Below are 20,936 nucleotides of genomic sequence, written 5' to 3' on the forward strand. Positions count from 1 at the left end.
GAAAAAATGCTTGAATACTTGGACTTCCGAGTTGCAGAAGGATTAACTATGTGTAATTCCATCTGGAGAAATGGAGATTTAATGTCAGTGTTTAAAACAATTCTTCGTATAATAATCCATGTATTGTAATGTAAAGAAGCACTCAGGCCAGAGTGAGTGCTTTCTGAGCCATTTTAAACCCCACTACGTATATGTGAATAAAGTGGTGTATTGGTTATATTATAAACTAATTTCTAACAGCTGCATCTTGCTCAAAATAGGCACAAATATTTGGATAAATTGTGTGTATTTTCAGACTACTGTATAAACATTTGTTAGTTCCTATAATTTTCCAATGCCCTCCTATTGATTTTTACCTTCCCAATTTTTAGAAGAAATACTTGAGGTACAGAACAAATAAGAATATTGACCCAGGCTGTATTGTGCATCACTGACAAGACTGGGAGTTAAACTCCAAAGTTCCTTGTTTCTAAGCTTGTTATTGGTTTACTGCCTCTTTCAGTAATCCTCTCATAAAAAAATACTGTTCTGCCTAAATGCTGTTTTCCCTTACAGACTCTAGACTACCTATAGCAAAGAAAGGAAGGGGAAATGTACTGGCAGTTACAGTCTCTTCTTTCCCCCCAGAGGACATAGGTCTGTAAGCTGCAGTGTTTTATTCAGCAGTTAAAATAAACCGTGTACTTTGACCTCTGCAGATTAGTAGCAGTAGGAGCCCTTTGTCTACAATAGTTCTTATACACTCGTCTGCCAGCCAAGTATTGTATTGTTTAAATAACTGTAGGATTTAGGGATAGTATCTTGCTTTGTCATGCCACAGAAATTTTGGATCCATTAAAAAAAAAAAAGGCAAGCTTTTAAATCTCAGTTACTAGTTTTTATTTTTGATACATCAAATGAAAGAGAAATTGAGGAAGAATTTACACCATTATTCATCTTATAACAATATAGTCTGCTACATTAGCTAAGGACCTTGATGTTCCTGATTCTTTATAAATCGCTTTGTGGTCTTGAGGCTAGTCATGTGAACACTACACATTGATGATAATACTGCTAGAGAAGTTTTGATGGATTCATCAGAGTATCAGTTACTGTCAAATTTGAAGTAGTAATTTTTTCAGGAAGCATACAAGAAATGGAGTGAAATTGCTTTCTAAGTGAGACTACAAAATTTTGTGCAATGTGACAAGCATTTCAGTGTAGGAAAGAGTATGCCACTCCCTTCTTCCCACCCCATTTTTGACATTTAAAATACTACTGACATTCATAAAGTCCCTGCCAAAAAGCCAGACTGATATATCTTAAACTCCACTGACAGCTCTGCTGCTGCCACAAAATGCAGTAAAATCCATAGTTAATCCAATGGAGGTGCTATTGTACATAAACATTGTATAATGAGGAAATCTTTGGCCTCGGGCCAAAGCAGATGACAAACTTTCATGGCAGAACACATGCACCAATTTCTACCAAAATTGTCATGTATATTTATCAACTGAGATACAAATCTGAATGCCCACACAACAGCATACTGTAAAGGCTTTTCTTTCCCCCTCCCCCCCCCCCCTCCTTTTGGATGAGTAAAATGAAGTTAGGTGTAAGCAAGCTAAAAAGCATTTAAATCTGTTTTGCTAAATTCTCTTATGCTAGGATTTACACATACTGTCTGTCATGACAAAAACACTGTTTTCTAGAAAAGTTCACACTATGTGTTCAAAAATCCTTTAATAAGTGCTTTCATACTCCGTTACTGCTTTAGAATGCAAGAGAAGGCTTGTGGGAGAGAACATGTTTTTACACATTACATGGATTATAGGTACAATTTAAATATGCTTCTTTTTTCCAAGCACCATCCAAACTACTCTTTCAGCAGTTCAATTTGTGTTCTGCATAAATAAGCAGGGAAATGCATCCTACCTCACATTTTTGTAATGCAAACAAAAACATTGAACATTTTTAGCCTGCTTGGTGCTGTTAATTGTTGGTTGAACTGCCATCTTTGTCTAAATTTGTATTTAACAGAATTTTTTAAAAACAATCTTGTTTTAAGTGTAACATAGATGACATTTACAGTTAATCCAGAGTAATTTCATCTTGTATTTATAATGCAGACTAAATAAATGCATACTAGGAAACATTCTTCATTTTTGAAATATTCCTTTTAAAAAGGCATTATTAGAAATAATAGAAAATAATGGGTCATAAATACTAAAACAGCTGAGCATTTACAGCAGAAGCCAATTTTGAGTAGATTATCACTGTTTCAAACTGACATCATTTAAAAGCTAATTACTAGGGCCTTTTACTAAGCTTTTTGCCTTTTGTCAAATGAGTGACTTGGAAAAAATCAACCATTCCCTGACATTTGACAACTAATTTCTGTAACAGTATTGCTCTAGATCCCACAAAGTGTTGTTTTATTATTGTTTTTCAGAAAGCAGATGACAGAGAGAAGCGACAGGAGGCTCATCGGTTCCATTTTGATGCTATGTGACATGCCTTAATCTGTATGAAGGAGCTGCTACTCATTTGCTTAATTGAAATAGTAAATTCTGATTTGTAAAAGGATTACCATGAAAATACTGCTGGTGTGCTATTTGTAAATGTTGCATTATTTGGTATTTATTTGGGAATTATTAAAATTAGACCTGAATATCTCACAAGGCCTTTCAGTTAACAGACTGTATATAATAGCATTTGGTCTTTATTTAACAGAACTGTAAATTTATTTTTCTTAGTAAAGGGATGAAATTGCATGTACCATTGTTTACGTACCACCAATTCTTTAGTAATGTTTGATAGAAAGGAAGCTGTGTAAATAAAGTTTAGCATTTCAGTGAGCAGAATACTTTGTACCACTTGGATTGGTCTTGTCATTTATACATTCCTGCAAAATAACCTGCATTTCTGAAAATTAAGCTTGAGCAATTTCTCAGATGACTAGACCATTAATTGTTTTGATTGTACTAAATGGTGCTCAACCTAAAGTATTCTGTATTTTTCCTTGTTTAAATCCATATGTGCAATAGTTACAGAATTTAGGAATTGGAGAACTAAAAGAAACCTGCAACGTTAATGCTAGTTCAGTAGCTCATCATGGGATAGATGCAGTATTTATGTGTGTTAGTTCTAGAGAGAAGACAAAGCATTAAAAAATTAAAATCATAAAAATGTATCAGCATTACATAAACTGCTTTTCTAAAATAAATGTGGTTATAGTTTATTTATAATGGCCTAAAGTCATTATGAAAATAACTTTTTTTACTTATAAGAAAGGGATTGGATTTTTTTGTTTGGTTTTGTTTTTAAAGAAGTTAAAAGAAACATTTTGGAGTGGAAGGAGAATGAGGATTGACTCCCTAAAATTTATTGCTAAGGGATGAGATATACAAAGACTAAATTAAGAATATAATAGGACACTCAAAATAAGCAATATACATTATCTATGTACACTACTATGCTCAAATTTCATAAGGCTGTAATAATTACGTAAGAGGAGTAGCTCAACTTTCTGTATGTAAAATGGTGATAATGTTACAATTTCTCAGTGTACTTTGGATCCTGAAGAGTCTCTAAAAATAATCATGCTTTTATTTAATAGTTATTCCTTAGTGATATGAGTTTATGTGATTAATTGTGCATTTAAATCTGTCAACTTGCATTCCTAATAAATACTGTTTGATAAACTAGAACGCACTTTCTCAACAAACTACAAAGTGTTGATCTGACCTACTGCAGAGGTGATTGCCTGTATCTCCTCCGGTCTGGCACTTGTCCTGTAACCTGCTGTCGTGTAACACTACCTTTGCTTCTCAATACAGGAACAGAAAAGAGAGAGCGGGTACAAAGCTGAACTGATGATGTCCACGCTGAATTACAGTCAAACAATTTGTTACCATGGCAGTGCTGAACAGTGACCCATTCATACAGCAGCACCAAGCCAAAAATCAGAAAAGTACTGATAAGCGGTCTACTAAGCTGTTTTAAGAAGTTTTACTAGATATTTTCTAATATGAACTGATCAGAGTCCAACAAAGGAGACTTTCATATTACATTACTGTTACTATTCAAGATAGCATATTTCCTTAATGCACGCCTTTAATATTTCTCTTAGAGTGGCATGAAAAGGTAAGATTTTTTAGATAAATACTTAATGCTATTGGACTTTTTCAACTCCATTGATAGAATTTGCTGCTGACAGCAAAAAGTAATAACCAATCTCATAATTAAGAGGAAGCACAATTCAATATATTTTCCTGTCTTTTTCAGATGGTTGGAGAATAAGGCTAAACACATAATACCACTGTGGCAGCAAAGTTGTCTGTAGCCCTCTATCACTATATAATAAACATAGATTAGCCTCCTTAAGTTTTTTTGGAAAAACAATCAGAAATGAAATAACCTCATGCTGACATTTAAGCTGTTGTCAAGTTAACAAAACAATGAACTCGGTATCTTTTGCATGCTCGGTAGTGCATCATTGCATCACTTTCTATACAATACGTTATTGGTGCTTTAATAGCTTTCTTATAATAAAGTTTACCACAGGTTCTAACTACTCATAGCTTGCCTCACAACAGTATATGCTTACTATTTTCAGTTAAGGCATTAAATATTGTTAAACCTCTTGCCAAAGGTTTCATGTTGTACTTTGGTTTTCTATTTTATAAGCATCAAAAATATGTTTGGGTAAAGCTATTAGCCTTCTACCAGTAAGTTTAAGAAAGCAGCATCAATTAGAAAGTGTAGTTCCAGGTGATTGTCACAGTAACTGAGAAGGGAAAATAGTTCTAACTACATACATTTTCAAAATCCATCCACCATAGCACAGCCCTGGTGAGAAATGCTATTGGAAGGCTTCTTCAGTGTGAAATCTCACCTATATAAAAATACTATTGACATGCCAACTGACAGATGGCTGTTGAAATACCATCTTTCTTTGTTCTCATTTTCCATGAAAAGCTTTAAGACTGAATCTTCCTACCAGATTTATCATTAATGCACTATAATCCCCCAACAAAAGAACCAACTTTTCTGCTGCAGATTAATAGGCAAATTCTATGTAGTATGATATTCCTCCTATGACAAGGCCATCTTTCTTAACAGACAGCTTTATTAAAAACATTTGCTATGATTAATTGAGAAGTAATCACTATAAATGCACCAAGTCAATTCAGGACTTTTATAACTACTTTCAAATAAATGACACCTAAACAGAACAGGAGAAGTCAGTCCTTAAGTTTCTACTATATTATAATCATCAGAGCTGTTTTGTTAAAACAATGTAAAAGCATTAACCATGAGAGTTTTGAAAACATTGATAACCAAAACAAGTATTTTTAAAAATCCAGAAAATAATTTTATGCTTAAAATAATCTCAAACTTTGCAAATAAATAGTATTAAGACCAGTGATTTCACAAAAACATCTGCAATTCAAACACATTCTAAAGGGATCAGCAATTTTTTTGATCAAAGACAGAGAAGTATGTCAAGAAATCAAGAGTGATAGAGATGTTAAATCTGAAATATTGCTATGCTGTTTCAGTAGCCCTATTATCCATTCTATTTTATTTTTCCATTTTGATGACAAGATCTTTTTGTTGAGGCACTAGTTATATTGGCCTCAGCTGTCACTTTGAAAATAATCAACCACACAGCACTATTTTTATTAATTCCTGTCTTCAATGAAAAATGTGATCCCATCTATGGTACAATCCATAAAAACTGTAAAATACATGTTAACCTTATTTTGAAATTCCTGAATTTCCTGACTTAAGCCAGAAAAGTTTGTAGGTATATTCTAATATTCAGATCTAATTATATGGCCTAGTAAATAGAGAAGTGCACCGTAAGCTTTCTGAAGACTATCAGTATTCTTCATGACTATTTGAAAGTTTGCAGTGTTCTTAACTCAGTAGTAAATAACAAAGCCAATAATACATATTTATGTATGATTACATATTATGTCACCATGCTAAGAGGCACTTGCACCTTCTATCATTTTCTAATTAGAAATTGTATTTAATTAAGATTTATCAAATGCACCTAAATCCTATTGACAAACCCAGGTACTAGAACAGTTGAAATGTAACTCCTAACCTCCTTTCACAATTATTCACTGTTGACATCTATATTTTTGCAACCTCTTTTAAAAACAATATCCAAATAGCCTCAAACCTAGTAAAAAACTGCTGGTCTGAGGCTATTTGTGATGTACAATTGGCTACTCAAGAGCAGCAAATACTTTAAGTAATATCAAAATTAAAACTTCTAGCAGAACAGCAAACCAAAGGAAGTTTTAAGGAAGAACTGTTGGGAGGAGGCAAAATCAGTTCTAATAATGGAAATTTAAGCCTTTTATTGCAGCAGAGCACCTATTGTAACTGTCTCATTCTTTAACTGTTCATGCAGGTATTTACATGTATTAAAATGAGCAGTCCCATTGCCTTCTGTGAACTACTCCCATTCAAAAATAATCATGATGACTCAATAGAGCAGCAGAACAATACACAACTGGCTGTCCAAAAGCTGTCTTCAACCTTTCCTAGCTCCCAAACTCAAGTTTAATTAACTCAAGCTTACTGCTGGCTTGACCCGGTGGCACAGCATTTTCTTCCCTAGGAACTAGCACTCTGCAGGCTCAGAAAATGAGAAGTGAAAGTTCCTTCAGACCTGTTACTAGTTTACTATAAAATATTTTAAAGCACCATCTCTAACAAGGACTCTAGCAAGACAAAGCGACAGGGATGTCCACGTGAGAAATTTCTCTGAAAGCAGCAATAAATGATGGCAGAATATGCCCCAAATCTATGAGGTTGACGCTACTACCTGCGTCTCCCACACTGACAGCTTGACGCAGCCCTGGTGTGTAATAGCTCTGTTCAACCTTCTAATGGACAAGCTAGAGCTCCAACTTTTCAGTTAAATTGACTGTAGCAGATAGGGTCTTTGCAATTACTACCAACTTGTATTGAGCACAAGATATTACTAGGTTTTTCTTTTTCTTTGGTGTGAGACAATTGACCACAAATAGTTTTCCTGAATGCAAATTCAGCTTTGACATCTGAAAATCAGGCTAGTTCTCTCATTTCTTATATCATCACAAGTAATAAAAATATCCAAGCTAAATTTTGCTATCAGGTACACTGTGCATTCCAAAAAAAAAAAAAAAAAGGGCAAAAAAAAAAGCAACCCCCTGTCTCCTAACAGTCTGCACAACAGCATAGTCAGATTTTAATTTTGTGTTTATGTACTTGCAGAGGATAAAAAAATGCGGACGATGCACAGATACAGTAGAAATTATTAGTCTGTTAGATATTTTCTTGGGTTACTACAGTAAACATTTTTGTTAGTAAAGAAAAAAATGCAAAGTAGATCCACCTAATGAGGACTTCTCTTAATATAGGAGTTTTCACTATATAATTTAACATTTCATCACACCACTATAAAAACATGGTTAAGAGGTGAACAGAGATAAATTGCTTTATCCTCTGCTGGAATGCAGCAGCTATTTAACAATTCATGGGAAAACTACCCTTTGAGAAGGACTGTATCATCTCTATTTGAAATTGAAAGGACAATTCGAGTAAGCGGAATAATATAATTATGTAACTTGGGATTTTGCCAGAGCATCAAGCTTAATACTTCATCAAGCTTCTTAGAACACTGAAATGGATCTTTAATACCCAGAAAAGCTCAGGACCTTTACAACAAGGTCTCGCCGGGTCTCCCTGCGCCCCGTGGCTGAGCCGAGCGCGGGAGCGCTAGGAGGGAGGAGTGCCGCCCCCCGCACCTCCCGCCCACGCAGCCCCGCGGGGCTCCGCGCTGGCTTGGGCCAGCTGCTCTTTGGTCCCTCCTTGCTTAATTCGCCGAAACTGACAATCATATTGACTGGAAGAGCCTGAAATGTTTACCTGATAATCTGAAGCAAGAGGATGGCCTTTTCTAACAGGATATGCGACCTTTGAAAACTGTAGAAAGACTTTAACATTCGAACACGTAGCACCAAACCACAAGGAAATCAGAGCTTCACCTCTCGCAATCATGTTCGAGACTGCAGTGAGCGGCCCCACTCCTTAAGCAGGCGGAACCGCAAGTTGCAGTTATGCATTTAATTGGCCGTTTGCAAAATCTAGTGGGTCCCAAATTGCATCCATAAAGTGCCTGAGCTCGGACAGCGGAGTTCCGCGTGGGGTACCTGGAGGTTCAGACTTGCATCATCGTGCACGACCGCGACGGGGAGAAGAGAAGACCTGAGTTACGTGGAGAACGTTACCTCCCGCATCCTGCGAGCGGGGCTGGAGCCCGCTCTCGGGCACGGGAAACCCGCGGTCGCCGCGCCCGGCACCGCGGCCCCTGCGGCGGACGGGCCGGGAGGGCTCGGACCGCTCCTGCCCGCTGCGCAAAGCTTTGCAACACGCTCCGCGCGCAGATCCAAACATCTTGTTTCAATACTTCGGGATTCTGAGCAAAAGCTCTCAGCCTCGCCTAATCGGCAATTCTAGGGAAAAGACATCCTATATGAAATACCCCGAGGTGCTTCAACTCGCGATGCCTACGGGAGATTTGAAAAAATCTCTAATGGACTTACATGTGTCGCTATAATTTTACACGTAGCCTATCGGTACGGCAACCTTTCGCGGCCGTGGTCCCGGCTGTCCGGAACAGCAGCGGCTCTCGCCGTTACACGTTACCTCCATCGCCAGCTCGGAGGCGTCCGGGAGGACGCGGAGCCCCGCCGCCACGGGTAGCCCCTGCGGCGGGATCCGCTGGCCGGGGGCCTCCCGCCCCGCCCCGCCCCGCCCGGCGGAAAGTCCTTCTCCCGGGGGTTACAGTCACCCTTCCCCCGACATCGCCGCCTGCCCCACCTCGGGCCCTTTCGCTAAGTAACATCTCCCCTCACAAGCTAACCCGATGTGATGGATAACCAGAGGGATGGGAGCCAGGGCAGGCAGCAGGCTAAGTGCGCCTTTTTATTAACTTCTTGTAAAGTAATAGCTCCATTTTAGCTGTCACTCTTGTCAGACAACAGCCGCACAATAGCGTGTGATGGGCTCTTCCCGGCGCCTGAGCTGCAGGCAGCACGCTGCAGCCAGGCAGGCAGCTGGGCACGCCGCACGAGTGGAGCCGCACGGGCTGTCTGCCACGAGTGAGGGGGAAAAGGGGAGGAACAGAAGACGAAGGGGAGGACCGGCTCCCTTTTACCCCACCGGGACCCCACTCAGATCCCAAACAAAGGCGGGCAGCCGGGATTCAGGTCCACCCGAGCCACCTCCTCCTGGAGAGGGGCCGCACGTCTCGCCCGCTCCGCCCTGGTCGCCGCGGACGCGCTCCTGGCGGCCAGCACCGCCGGGCCCCTCTCCGCAGACGGGCAAATCCCAGCAGCCGGGCGGGCAAGATGGGGCCTGGGGCACGATGCGCGGCGGGGGACCGAAGCAGGGTGCCTCAACGGGGCCGCTACCAGCTCCCCGTAGGGACGGGGCGAGGACGGCTGCTGCCCCCCAGCTACAGCCGCCACCCCCGCTCGGTGCCCGGCCGGGCGGGAGGAGCACCGCGGCCCCGCCGGCTGCGGCTGTGGTTGCTTGCGGGGCTCCGTGGGGGGCGGGCACATGCGTACAAGCGGCTCATCCAGGCAAACACCCCTCACATCTTAAATGAGCTTCATTTGCCGGCAGCCGCTTCAGTCGGGCTGGGAGCTGCCGGGCTGCGCTCCGACCGCCCTAGGGGGAGACCCCCCCCTCCCCCCGCTCCCCGCCTCCCGGGCAGGCCAGCCCCGACGGAGCCCGCCGCGCCCCACTCTAGATGGGACTGAGCACAGCGGCGGCGGAGGCTCGGGGCTCGGGCGGCGGAGGCTGAGCGCGCCCCGCGCGGGGGCGCCGGGCATGGCCGCGGGCGGGCGGGGGCCGGCCGAGCCGTAGCCGCGGGCCACAGCGCCCTCGCGGGGGGCCGCCGCCGCGCCCGGCCGCGGCCATGGAGCGCCGGTGATCGCCGCCGCCGCCGCGGAGTCGCCGCCGCGGCCCGCCGGGAGACAATGGCCCTGCACAAACTCTGCTCGGTGCTGGAAGGTAGGAGCCGCGGGCGGCACGGCGCTCTCCGCGGGAGAGGCTGCCCGCGCCCCGCCGGAGGGGAGACCGCGGTACCCCCGGGGGCGCCCGCCCCTTCGGCTGCCCCGTGCGGCCCCCCGCTCGGCCCCGGCCGCCTCCCACCGCCAGCTGAAACTTTCGTGCGAGGGGCACGGGGGCTGCTCCCGGGCAGCTGCCGCCCGCCTACGCTGCCCCGCTGGGCGGCTGGCGGGTCCCCCGCCCTGCCTCCGCTCCTCGCGAAAGCTAGCGGCTGCCGTGCCCGCGGCGGCTCGGGGCTGCGGGGCGGACGCTGCCGGGAGCCCAGCGCGGGGCCGTGGCGGGCCGGGAACCCGCAGCCATCCCGGGCTGCTCCCGTCCCCGCCGGGCGCGGGCGGGCGGCGGGAGCACCTTGGCACCTCGGTTCGGGGGGTCCCAGCCTGCAGAAAGGCGGGTCACCATGGCAGCGACCCTGCCCCAGTGCCCCGTATATTCCCGAGACACACCGAGAGCCTCCTATGCTCCCGTCTTTTCACAGTAAAAATACTCTTTCTGCACTCTCCTAACGAGATGCCTAACAGCGATCAGGTTATCATGCTTAGTGTCGGGAGCAAGATCTGTTTTCAGCAAGGTTTTCACAAAACCAGTCACCTGAGTCACAAGCTACTGCCTGACCGGTATTCACCTGTGCTTCTCTTCCGCTTGAGGCTTTTAAATCTTGTTTCTAACTTCTTTAGGTTCAGAGGTAAACAGCTGAGGAAGGCTCCTCATCCTAGCATTTCTTTGTCTGTGGTATTATTTGTACAGCTTGACAACGGGCGAGGGTTTTCTGTTAGAAAATAAAGCTAGATATGGCAGTTAACCTTGTGCCTCCAGAGATTATTTCTAGCATTCTGTATCTTCTTTAGCAATAGCAGACTTGAACCATCAGGGATTTTTTTTTTTATTAAATTATTCCATTAGGAAATTTTGGAGCATCTGCTTGCATTATTGAAGCCAACAAGGCATTACTGCAGAGTGGAGAACTGTTTCTGATATGCACTGATGCCCTCCCACAGTATGAAAGTTGTAAAGAAGTCTGTTTTAAATCCAGCATGTTTCCATGGCCCATAAAATCCCATGTTCCTGGCCTGAAGGACAGATGTCTTGAGGGTTTAAATAAATATTTTTCATTTATTGGCATAATAATTGGGAGACAGAAGATACTTGCTCTCAATAGTATAGGTGTTAACCATCCGCTGAGTTTAAATAACATAGGAACATAAGGCTTACATGGGGGAGAAAAGGCATTTAGATTTTTTTTTCTACTTCCTCTTTAAGTAACATAGTTAAATACCATAAACCACTATAAACCAACCATAAAATACAACTGACATTTCTACTTCTTAATTACTTTCTACATAGGCAGATTTAATTACATTTCAGAAATACGGGATTGCTGCAAATTTGACGGTACAGGTTTTCTCCTGAACAGACCTCATGCCAATCTTTTATAATCACACTAATGTCCAGGTAAAAAGTCCTTCTATAGGGATTTTTTGTATTATTCATAATCTATAAATTGCACAAAGCCATTAGTCAATAAGCTGTTAGCATTCTAAATGCATCACTTGCCCTGACTACAGAAACAACCTATCATTACTTAGCATCATACACTCCCTTTTATCTTTTCTTCACTAGAAGTCTTCATATAGTCCGATTATTACATCTAATGAGAAAGAAAAAAAAGATTCCTATAAATAGACACATAGATTTAATGCCAGAAGGCAACTGTTGGGAATAGCATTCAAAGTAAGCCTCCGTATTTTACAAGTTGCATCTTAAATTCTGCATGGAAGCTCTACCTACAGTGGTAGTAATTTTTTTCTCTCCATACAAATAGCTTTGTGTGCAGAACTGGGAGAGTCCTGCTAAACCATATGTGAAGTACCATGAAGCTCAGTATATTGTGAAAAGTCATATATCTTTTAATAATACTTAGAAACGGTTTAATCTTCTGTCCTTAACATGGAATGCATATATCCATTTCTGTCATCCACAAACATTGTATTTCTTGGCTGTATAGCTCAGGGCAGAAGAGAACCCGTCATGCTCACTTTGTGGCAATTCAAATTTCTTCTATTACGCGTGTTCAGAACTACTCTGTGTTCTTCCCAGCTATCAATAATAAGGGCTGATTTAAATAAACATCTTAATGTAATTCTTATTGCCTCTATCCATAGTGTTCAACAAAACTTTTAAAAGTCTCATCCTGATCCATCATCTTACATTGATTATTTGCTCTCATCCAGATCTACCAGCCAGTAGTGCTGAGGGGAAGCGGCGGTGGCCCACGACAGCACTAAGGTTGCAATAGCTGCAGGTTTCGCTGAAGTGGAGCCCAGCCAATGCCCGCCTGCTTTCCCAGTGGTCTGTGTAACCTCTTGCAGGCCAAGGTGCTCGCTGCATTTTGGTTGTTGAAAGACAAAGCCTTTTCCTCCTATCTTCAGTTCTCAATGAGATTTTAAACACACTAGAATAATTCTTAAATCCTAGCACAGCTTGCACAATGCAACTGCTCTACCACAATAAAGCATTATAACCCTCTACTTCATAAGAGAGAAAAGCAGCAGCTTTCTTAATAAAGCCATGTTCCTGTTATGCTTTGGAAGTAAGTATATCTATCTTGAATTGCCTCTCATCTGCTATTCCCCCAAAATGTGTTTGCTAAGAGCTTGTTCCCATTCTTCAAATACACTCCCTCTTTCATTTCCATATGCTATTATTTTGTTAAACCCACAAACCCCAATTTAAATCCTGATGTACATTAATTTTGGAATATTTCAGTTATTATACTGGATTCAGTTAAAAAGCCAAAAAGATAACTCTGTAGTTTCTGTCCTGATAATTCAACAAGCAGCCAGGGCTAGAACAAATGACTGCTACTTCTGGAAAATCAACATTCCCAGCCTTCCAATGAACAACAGAACTATTTCCAACTCTGGCAGGTTGCAAGAATGTGGAGTACTATGATTAACTTCCTGCCATTCTGCTCAGCCCCCTCATTAGCATTTTGGCATGATTTTAACAGCTAATTTCTCACAAACAAGTAGTGTTGGGAAGTAACGCTTCCTTCCACACAAAAGATAGGAATTATGGCCTCCTGTTTCCTAAATCAAAAGGTGTAACGATGGCCCAAAAAGCATTGTGAAATGTATTGAAAACAAGCAGAGAAAAAAGCGAATTTAAAAATCTGTTAATGATTTCATGATTTGTCCACTGAAACCAAAAGCAAAGTACTGACTGTAGAGGCTACAGTGGGCCTAACGAAAGCAGTATCAAGCATAAGTCAGAACTGCATTTTTTACTTAAAACCAGGATCTACCTGCAACCTTTTCTGCTGCACTCAAAAAAGCTAAGGTCCAAACAGCTTGCACCGCTAAGCGGTTAAGCAGAAGTAACTGCAATAACTGTAGAACAGGATTCAAAAAGCTGCTGTGTTATGAACAAGGAAAGAATTTGGTCGTATGTATTATGTCTTGCTATTAATACATATACAAACAATATCCAAAATGCACCGCTCCCAGAGTAGCATAACTTCAAAAACATTAACTCCCTTGTTTTCCTAAGACATAGTTGACAACGACCGCTAAAATTTTTACAGAACAAAATGGTTATAATTACATTGCTATTAATAGAGAAGTTCTGTGTATAAATCAGGTATATAGTTGTAGCCGGAGTACAGAATAACACTGGATTGAAGCGAAAGGAGCTATTAAATTATGTATGCTTATCTAATGAAAAAGCTAAGATTTTCAGCACCTTCCGTAAGGTTTAATTCACAGAGAGAGTTTAGACAGAAAAAATTACCCCAAAATGAAACTTCATAAGCTATTCATCATTTATGAACCTGTCAGAAATTCACAATATAATTCATTGCAGGACTGGTGAAGAGATCTCATAAACATCTGCAATTATACCAGAAATTGCACATGCTCTTGTACATGTTGTTTACATACAAAACAGGTTACATATGTAGTGATGGACATGCTTATCTGGACTGAAGCAAAATCTCAGTTATAGTGTCTTGGATACAGTTGGGGTTCTAGCACTGCAAACAAGCTTGCTGCTTTTCTGCCTTATATACTCCAATTTGTTTTTTAATTAATGAAGCACTTACAGTCTTGGACAACTTAAATAGCTTGCTATCTCTATTGATATATGACTGACAACTGCCACCTCAAATACTGCAAGTGATTGGGGTAGGGGAGTGTACATTTTTCAACAAAAAATCAGCAGGTAACTTTTCATGAAAAAATTCCCCATTTCTTTGGGCTTGTCTTTGTGCTTCACCCCATTTTCTGTTACTACAAAGCTGACCCACTATGCAGCAAGGAAAGGACTGCCCATACGTTAACAATACATTTCACAAAACTTCCTTCTTTACCATACAATAAAATCCATGAACACAGAGAAATCTCTTTTTAAGGGACTGAGAGTGAGGAGCTAGAAAAAGATATTAATTTATACTCTGTACACAAATTGTTGTCAGACATGACAGAAGACAGCAGAACTTTTAATAGTAATTCCATCATAGACATTCCTGAAAAGATTTCCATTGAAAAATACATTATATTGATAATAAAGAACAAGAGATGAAGAAGTTTGGTACAATCTGATCTATTTTGAAGTCAAAAGTATCACTATCCAAGTGTTCTGGGAATAAGTAATCTCTGGGAAAGATTTATTCAGAATAGTCATGTACAGCAGGATCAGTTCTGTCAGCTACAGGGAAACCATCTGAACTTTAAGTCAGTGTATATATTTTAATAAGGTTTTTGGAACCCCTCATCAACATGGTTTGCACATGCAGCCTTCTCATCAGTCTCTTGCTGCACACAGCTTGGAGATGAAAAAAGATCCTCCATATAAAAAGGAAAGCTTCTATTTTAAAAATGAAAGATACCATTCTTCTGGCAGAAGTTTTGCTGGCAGACATACCCAGGATTATAAGTAACAGGATGTGGAGCAACTGGTAAAATGAAGCAGCCCACATCTGCTTATACATTTCTAATGGAGGAAGGGATCAGAAATGTTAAATGTTTTGAGCAAACCTGGAGGGGACTCTGTCAGTCCATCCAAGCATGAATTGTTCTGCACATGATTTTGATCAAAGGGACGTGGAAGAACTGCATTTACTTCCTGAACCAGTTAACCTGGTTTCTCTGCAGCGATACAGACTCCCAATTTGTTTCTTTGGCAATCTTAAAGAGAGGAATCCCTACTGGAAACAGCTGGAGTGAGATGAAACTGTTATATCTGAGAACAGACCTGAGTGCATTCAGATATCCTGCTGGCATGCTAATGGCTAACAAGATTTGGATCTTAGAAAGGCGCTAGAGTCACTGTTAATAGCTGGTGAAGCCCACTTCTGCTATCAAGCTTTTGTGAGGATTAAAAATGGGTTGGCAGCTCCACTAGCATGCTCTGGGTAAGACTTACAGCTAAAATATGTCTTGCCTGATGCACACCTTCATCTCTGTTCCTTTATTCTGTGGTGATCCTGCAGTATATTCCAACATGAGGAAATCACTGGAGCTGTTAATAGGCTAAGTTATAGGCAGCCACCTTAACTGCTCTTTGATACTCATTTTACCAATCTGCAAATGTCCTGTTGAGACCACAAGAGATTAGGGAATATATACAGTCTATGAATTCTAAGAGCATGTGGGATTCGAAAACTGCTGTGTTTTCATCCTCAGCAATATAATTGTTTGCCTAAAAAAGCAGCAACAGATGCAATCCAGTATTCCTTTTATCAATTAGCAAATGTCACCAAATGCTAGGAAGAGAGAGAGAAATCTCATTCCCTGGAATTTAGAGTTTGTGTTTCTGAGCTAAAAATGGCTTGAATCAGAAATGCACTTAATTAGCTTTCTGAAAGAAAGGGAGGTGACCATCCACACAGGATTACATAAAATCTGGAGTGTCTGTTTTCCTTCCCCCACTTTACCTTGTCTGTCTAAATTGCAAATGTTCTTTACAAGAAGACCGGTCAATCACTTTGAATTTGTGCAGCATCTAACATCATGGGACCCTACACTTGATCAGAGTCCTTAAAAGCAACCAAAACACATATAAGTAATTTATGTTGTATATATGATCTTGGCCAGAGAATAAGACAGGATACGACATCACAAATGTCCCTACCACATTAATAGCTAACATTAATGTTTAGACATATGTGGGAAAACAAATGGATGTAAAAGCTGGGATTCTGTGATTAGCAGTTACTGAAAGTAACATTAATTTTAGCACACGGGGCAAATTAGAAGCTAGGTTTAAGAATAGTACACAGAAAAGGATTCATTCCCATAAGGCAAAACATAGTATATAATTAAGATCAAGCATTTGTTACTCTAGGCTGTATCTGCCAGAAAGAAGCAGGCACCCTGGCAAGATTTTCTAACACGCATTACCTGTGTGTTGCCAATTACTGTCTATTTGGACTATATGTATACAAGGTGCTGCCTAATCCAGGGAGTACAGCACAGAGATAAAACAGTGAATCCTGCTTTAAGCAATGTCTGTCATCTTTATCCCTAGGATTCTGACTACCACTATACTAAGAATGTGTAATACCCTAAATGATTAAGTCTTTATTTAAAAAATTGGTGGAATTTTTCACTCTGTTTCTCAGTTGTGCATGACTGCTCCCCAGTTTGATACTCAGCTTGCCCTGCATGCATAGATCCCCCACTGTCATCACTGAAGACAGACACTGCTCTCAGAGCCACACAGCAAATCTAGTCTGTTTTCTCTATATGTGAAGATCCCTAGAGCATGCAGAAAAAGCAGAGCAAAGACATACCATAGGGAGCTCAGAGCAGTACTGTAACCCATGAAATCTGAAGAATGCATCTTGCCAGAAAGTACAAGCACGTGTCAGATTTGCAGCCTTAAAGCACTTGTTTTTCTAAGCAACACACTGATTTCTCAATATTGGGTTGAGCACCCTTTTACTATAAAACGAACTATATTATTCTCATTTTTGAAAAGAAAGAGGAGCCACTCATTTGTGAATCTCTATATATATACTTCAATACACAAATTAACACTTTTTTTTTTGCAGCTTAGAGTAATTTTAGAGAATTTTAAGAAATGCCAGCAAAGAAAATCTTGACTCCTGGAAAAAATGCATAGCTTATTACACCATTTCAGGGGATTCTTTTATATTATTCCATGAGCCTATTTCAACCACAGAATAGTAATAAGAATTTGCAATGTATGGTTAGTGTCTTCAGTCTTAAAAAATTATACAGCTATCTGCAGGCTATGTGATCTAAAATATTTCATGCAAAGAAGTGAAGAAAATGAAAAATCAATTCTTTTAAAAACAGAGACAGAAGCTTGCTGCTTTATTTCTAGTTGATGTTCACACAGGTAAAAACTGTCAGATCTTTAAATGGTGATACAAAAGTATGCACCATATAATTCGTCGAATAAAAGTCTGTAGCAAATACCAGATTCATGAATAAAAGAAGCCCCTCTTAATCTGTCTGCCTCAGTGGCTATGCTGCTCTTGGCTTAATGATAGCCTCTTCTACAGTGTACATGTCATGAAGTAGAAGCTCAATATAAGGTGCAGAAGCACTAACCTCTATTGTATTTACCAACTAAGTATCTCTAAGTTTATAAGGTCAGTCTCCCATATTTCAGTGTCCTCTAGTAGAATTCTCACCACACTCCTCCATTAAAAATGAAACAAACCCACCCTTCTGTCCCTTTGATATTCAATGCAGTCATGCAATCCTGCACTGTTTGTGCTGTTGCCTACATTAGCAAGCCATGTTCAAGTGGCATTTTTAGATACTTACTACTTCTGCTTCCTGTACCATAATAGAATACGGAGCTAAGTCTAGAGTTATCTTTCATCCACACTGAAGAACAGTCATGTCACAGTGATATGTAATAAACTTTAAAAGAGGAAAAAAGAAGGAACAGAGGAATACTGTGTCCCATTGCAAGTTCATGTGCATTATAACTATTTGAATTTCAGTTTATCAGAAATAACAAGATCATTCTTCATCCTTCTTGAAAGTGCTACAAGACTTTTAGTGAAGTAGTTCGGTATCTCATGTCTGTTCTAATTGCCGTGTCTGTGTCCCCACATGCTGTATCAGGACACTGGTTCAGCACTAGCTCTCCCCTGCACCATCCTACAGGATCTGTCTCTTCTCTAGACATCTTCCTTCCTTCTTACTGACTTGTATGGTCCAAATTACTCTTTGAGATTTGAAAATATTTTTCCAGGAAGTGGTATGGATTTAGGACACCAAGTGATTGCTTTGTTGTTTTCAAAATGCACACAAAAATGGGTTAATGGAAGCAGTCTAAAAGGTCTAAAAATATCCTTTTTTTTTTTCCTTCTTTCTTTTCCTTTCATCCTGAACATTGATAGGCCTTGTTTTCAACCAAAAAACTCCTGTTTGCTATCCTACAGTATACTGTGTCATGTAAATGTAAGCAGTTTAAGGCAATACTACCTCAGGCATCTCTGCCCAGCACTCTCAGGAAAAACAGATAGAAGTCCTCTCTCCACCTTTTTGCTAGCAATGTCACAGAGATAAGGACAGCACACATACAGAGTATTAGTCAGAGACACCTCTTTTCTTTATCGTACTATCACCCAGGATAAAAGTAATGGCAAAGGAAGGCCCTTAAACATTTGCTTCCTAGGCTGCTTTGAATACATCTTAAGGGTTGTTGAGAGCATGAGAAGGATAGGCATTGCCACGGAAAGGCAAGAGGTGGAAGAAATTAAAAATGAAGAAGATTAAAAGGGCAGGGAACAAAGAGAAGGTGGCCCATACTTACTATATCCACTCATCCATATAACATGACAAAAGGAAGACAGTAAGACAAATATTCAGCCCGTTTATCTTCTGTAATTGCCTGCATATCCATGCTGTTCTGCAGGAAACATGCACTGTTCTTTTGCACTTACACACGCATACACAGCTCTGGACTATTAATAGAAATGGCACAGGCTTTAGTGAAAGCCAGTCAGATTTTCTGAAGCCCTTTTAGGAGGCTTCTTTCTGTATCTGCATCATTTCAAGAAGGGAAATCACTGGTTACCATAACTGAACATCTATTCTTATGTTGTCTCTATCTGTACAAGAGAGCACAATCACTGAAATAAACATAGATGCTTGCTGATATTTTCAAGGTGAAAAAGAAAAAAAAACTTATACTGTAACAGTGTTAGCCATAGTAGGTAGCTGTACAAAAAAAAAACCAAACCAAAAACCAAACCCCAGATTTCCCACTGTTACTTGAAAGTGACTATCTGCATTAATTTTGTCAGTCACGAATGTATTTATCTTACTCATATTTCTGTGTCTGTTTGCTTTAAGGAAAAAAGACAAAGCCCATTTCACATTTTAAGAAGCAGCACAAGTTATAGAGAGATTGCTGTGTCCTTGCAAAATAGAGGGTGGGTGTAGCACATCTTTAAGAAAGGTTAATTCAATAGAAGAACATACTGACACATGATTTATATAGGATTGTGGAAACTGCATTTACTTTAATGACAAAAGCCAACTTTGAAGTGTTGCTCCAAAACCAGTGTAGAAAAAACCAAAGAAAATACACAGACAACTTTATAACCACTATCAAGATTCTCTGTTAGGGACAAGCTATCTCAGGAGTACAAATGCATTACAAGTTCATGCACTTAAACTCAGATCTTTGAGTGCACAGTTTAAACATAGAAGCCGCAAAAATAAACTGCAAATAATTTTGAAATAGCAGCATCTATATAAGAAATATTAAAACCTAAAAAATATCTGAAAACTAATGTCAATCATATGTTAATAAAGATGGGATATTTGTTTATTTTATTGAACATGCATAACCTGAAGACCAGTAATGGGTACTAGATACTTTCTTCTGAAGGATGAATTTTCAATCTAGGGTGAGTCAGCAACGATTAATGATTGATACTTTGTACTGGGACAATGACAGTTAGGAAGTATATTTTCAGTATATTAATACTGATGAAAATACAGAATTATTGCAAAGATGGAAATTGCAAAACTACCTAAGTCTTAACCTACTATCTCATAATGCATCCCTAAAAATCAAATAAGCTTCCAGGAACATAACACTTGTTTGCAAGACCTATCTGGTATTTTAGAACACCCACAGTTGTGAACGTGACTTGCAAGGGAAAAAGCGGTTGTTGGTAAGGGAAGTCTCATAATGATATACTATCTGGTTTAATATGGGTAGAGAGAAGAAAGGGCAGCAGAAACATCTATAATAAAACACAAATGCTAGATGGACACTTTCAGGGGCAGACTTTGATTCCTTTTGTCTTTCCCCAAGATAATATATCTATGCCAACATTACAGCAGCATCTAGATGAGTTCAGTCAGGATCACCGTAGTTCACAGTGCATGCTCACTCTGGAACTCTCTGAAGGACTGAAAGTCTAACAGCAACACAGGGAAAATCACAGATAGAGAAAATGCCGTTTCAGCACGAGCCACTAAAAGGCCTGAGCAACTAGAGGGGAAAATAGGGAAACTAAAATGAACTTCTTGAATGTGACAATACAATTCCTGCTGAAATATTTTTTTTCCTGCAGTGGTGAGGTCATGCCTGTCTGACTTAGTATTAACAAGTAGATTAAGAACATGGGAAAGGCCATACCAGGTCAAATCAAAGGTCCATCTAGCCTGGTATCTTCTTTCAGAGAGAGATAAAAGCAGAGGTCTCAGAAAGAGTATAAAAGTAGAGCAAATTATATTTGCCCCAAATATTATCAAGACTTCCAACAACTTGTGGCTTCAGGGGTTTCTGAAACAGAATTTTCTACCTTAAGGATGCATTAT

General features: G+C 40.4%; 2 protein-coding genes across 7 annotated transcripts in view; both read left to right on the forward strand.

The window, feature by feature from the left end:
- The window catches only part of ITFG1 (integrin alpha FG-GAP repeat containing 1), a 92,750-nt gene extending 88,118 nt beyond the window's left edge, over positions 1-4,632 (forward strand). For both annotated transcript variants that reach the window (XM_075510684.1, XM_075510683.1), the window contains one exon: positions 2,432-4,632. In XM_075510684.1, coding sequence (XP_075366799.1) covers positions 2,432-2,491 — 60 coding nt within the window. In that variant the 3' untranslated portion in view covers positions 2,492-4,632. The remainder of the gene's footprint in view (positions 1-2,431) is intronic.
- Positions 4,633-9,665: 5,033 nt separating this feature from the next.
- Positions 9,666-20,936, forward strand: part of NETO2 (neuropilin and tolloid like 2) — a 37,426-nt gene continuing 26,155 nt past the window's right edge. For 3 of the 5 annotated variants that reach the window (XM_075510688.1, XM_075510689.1, XM_075510690.1), the window contains exon 1: positions 9,667-10,062. In XM_075510688.1, coding sequence (XP_075366803.1) covers positions 10,029-10,062 — 34 coding nt within the window. In that variant the 5' untranslated portion in view covers positions 9,667-10,028. Of the gene's footprint in view, positions 10,063-20,936 lie in introns of all 5 variants that reach the window. The other 2 variants (XM_075510691.1, XM_075510687.1) reach the window with 2 other exon arrangements.

Source organism: Mycteria americana, chromosome 8 (genome assembly GCF_035582795.1).
Source record: "Mycteria americana isolate JAX WOST 10 ecotype Jacksonville Zoo and Gardens chromosome 8, USCA_MyAme_1.0, whole genome shotgun sequence".
Taxonomy (NCBI): Eukaryota; Metazoa; Chordata; class Aves; order Ciconiiformes; family Ciconiidae; genus Mycteria; species Mycteria americana.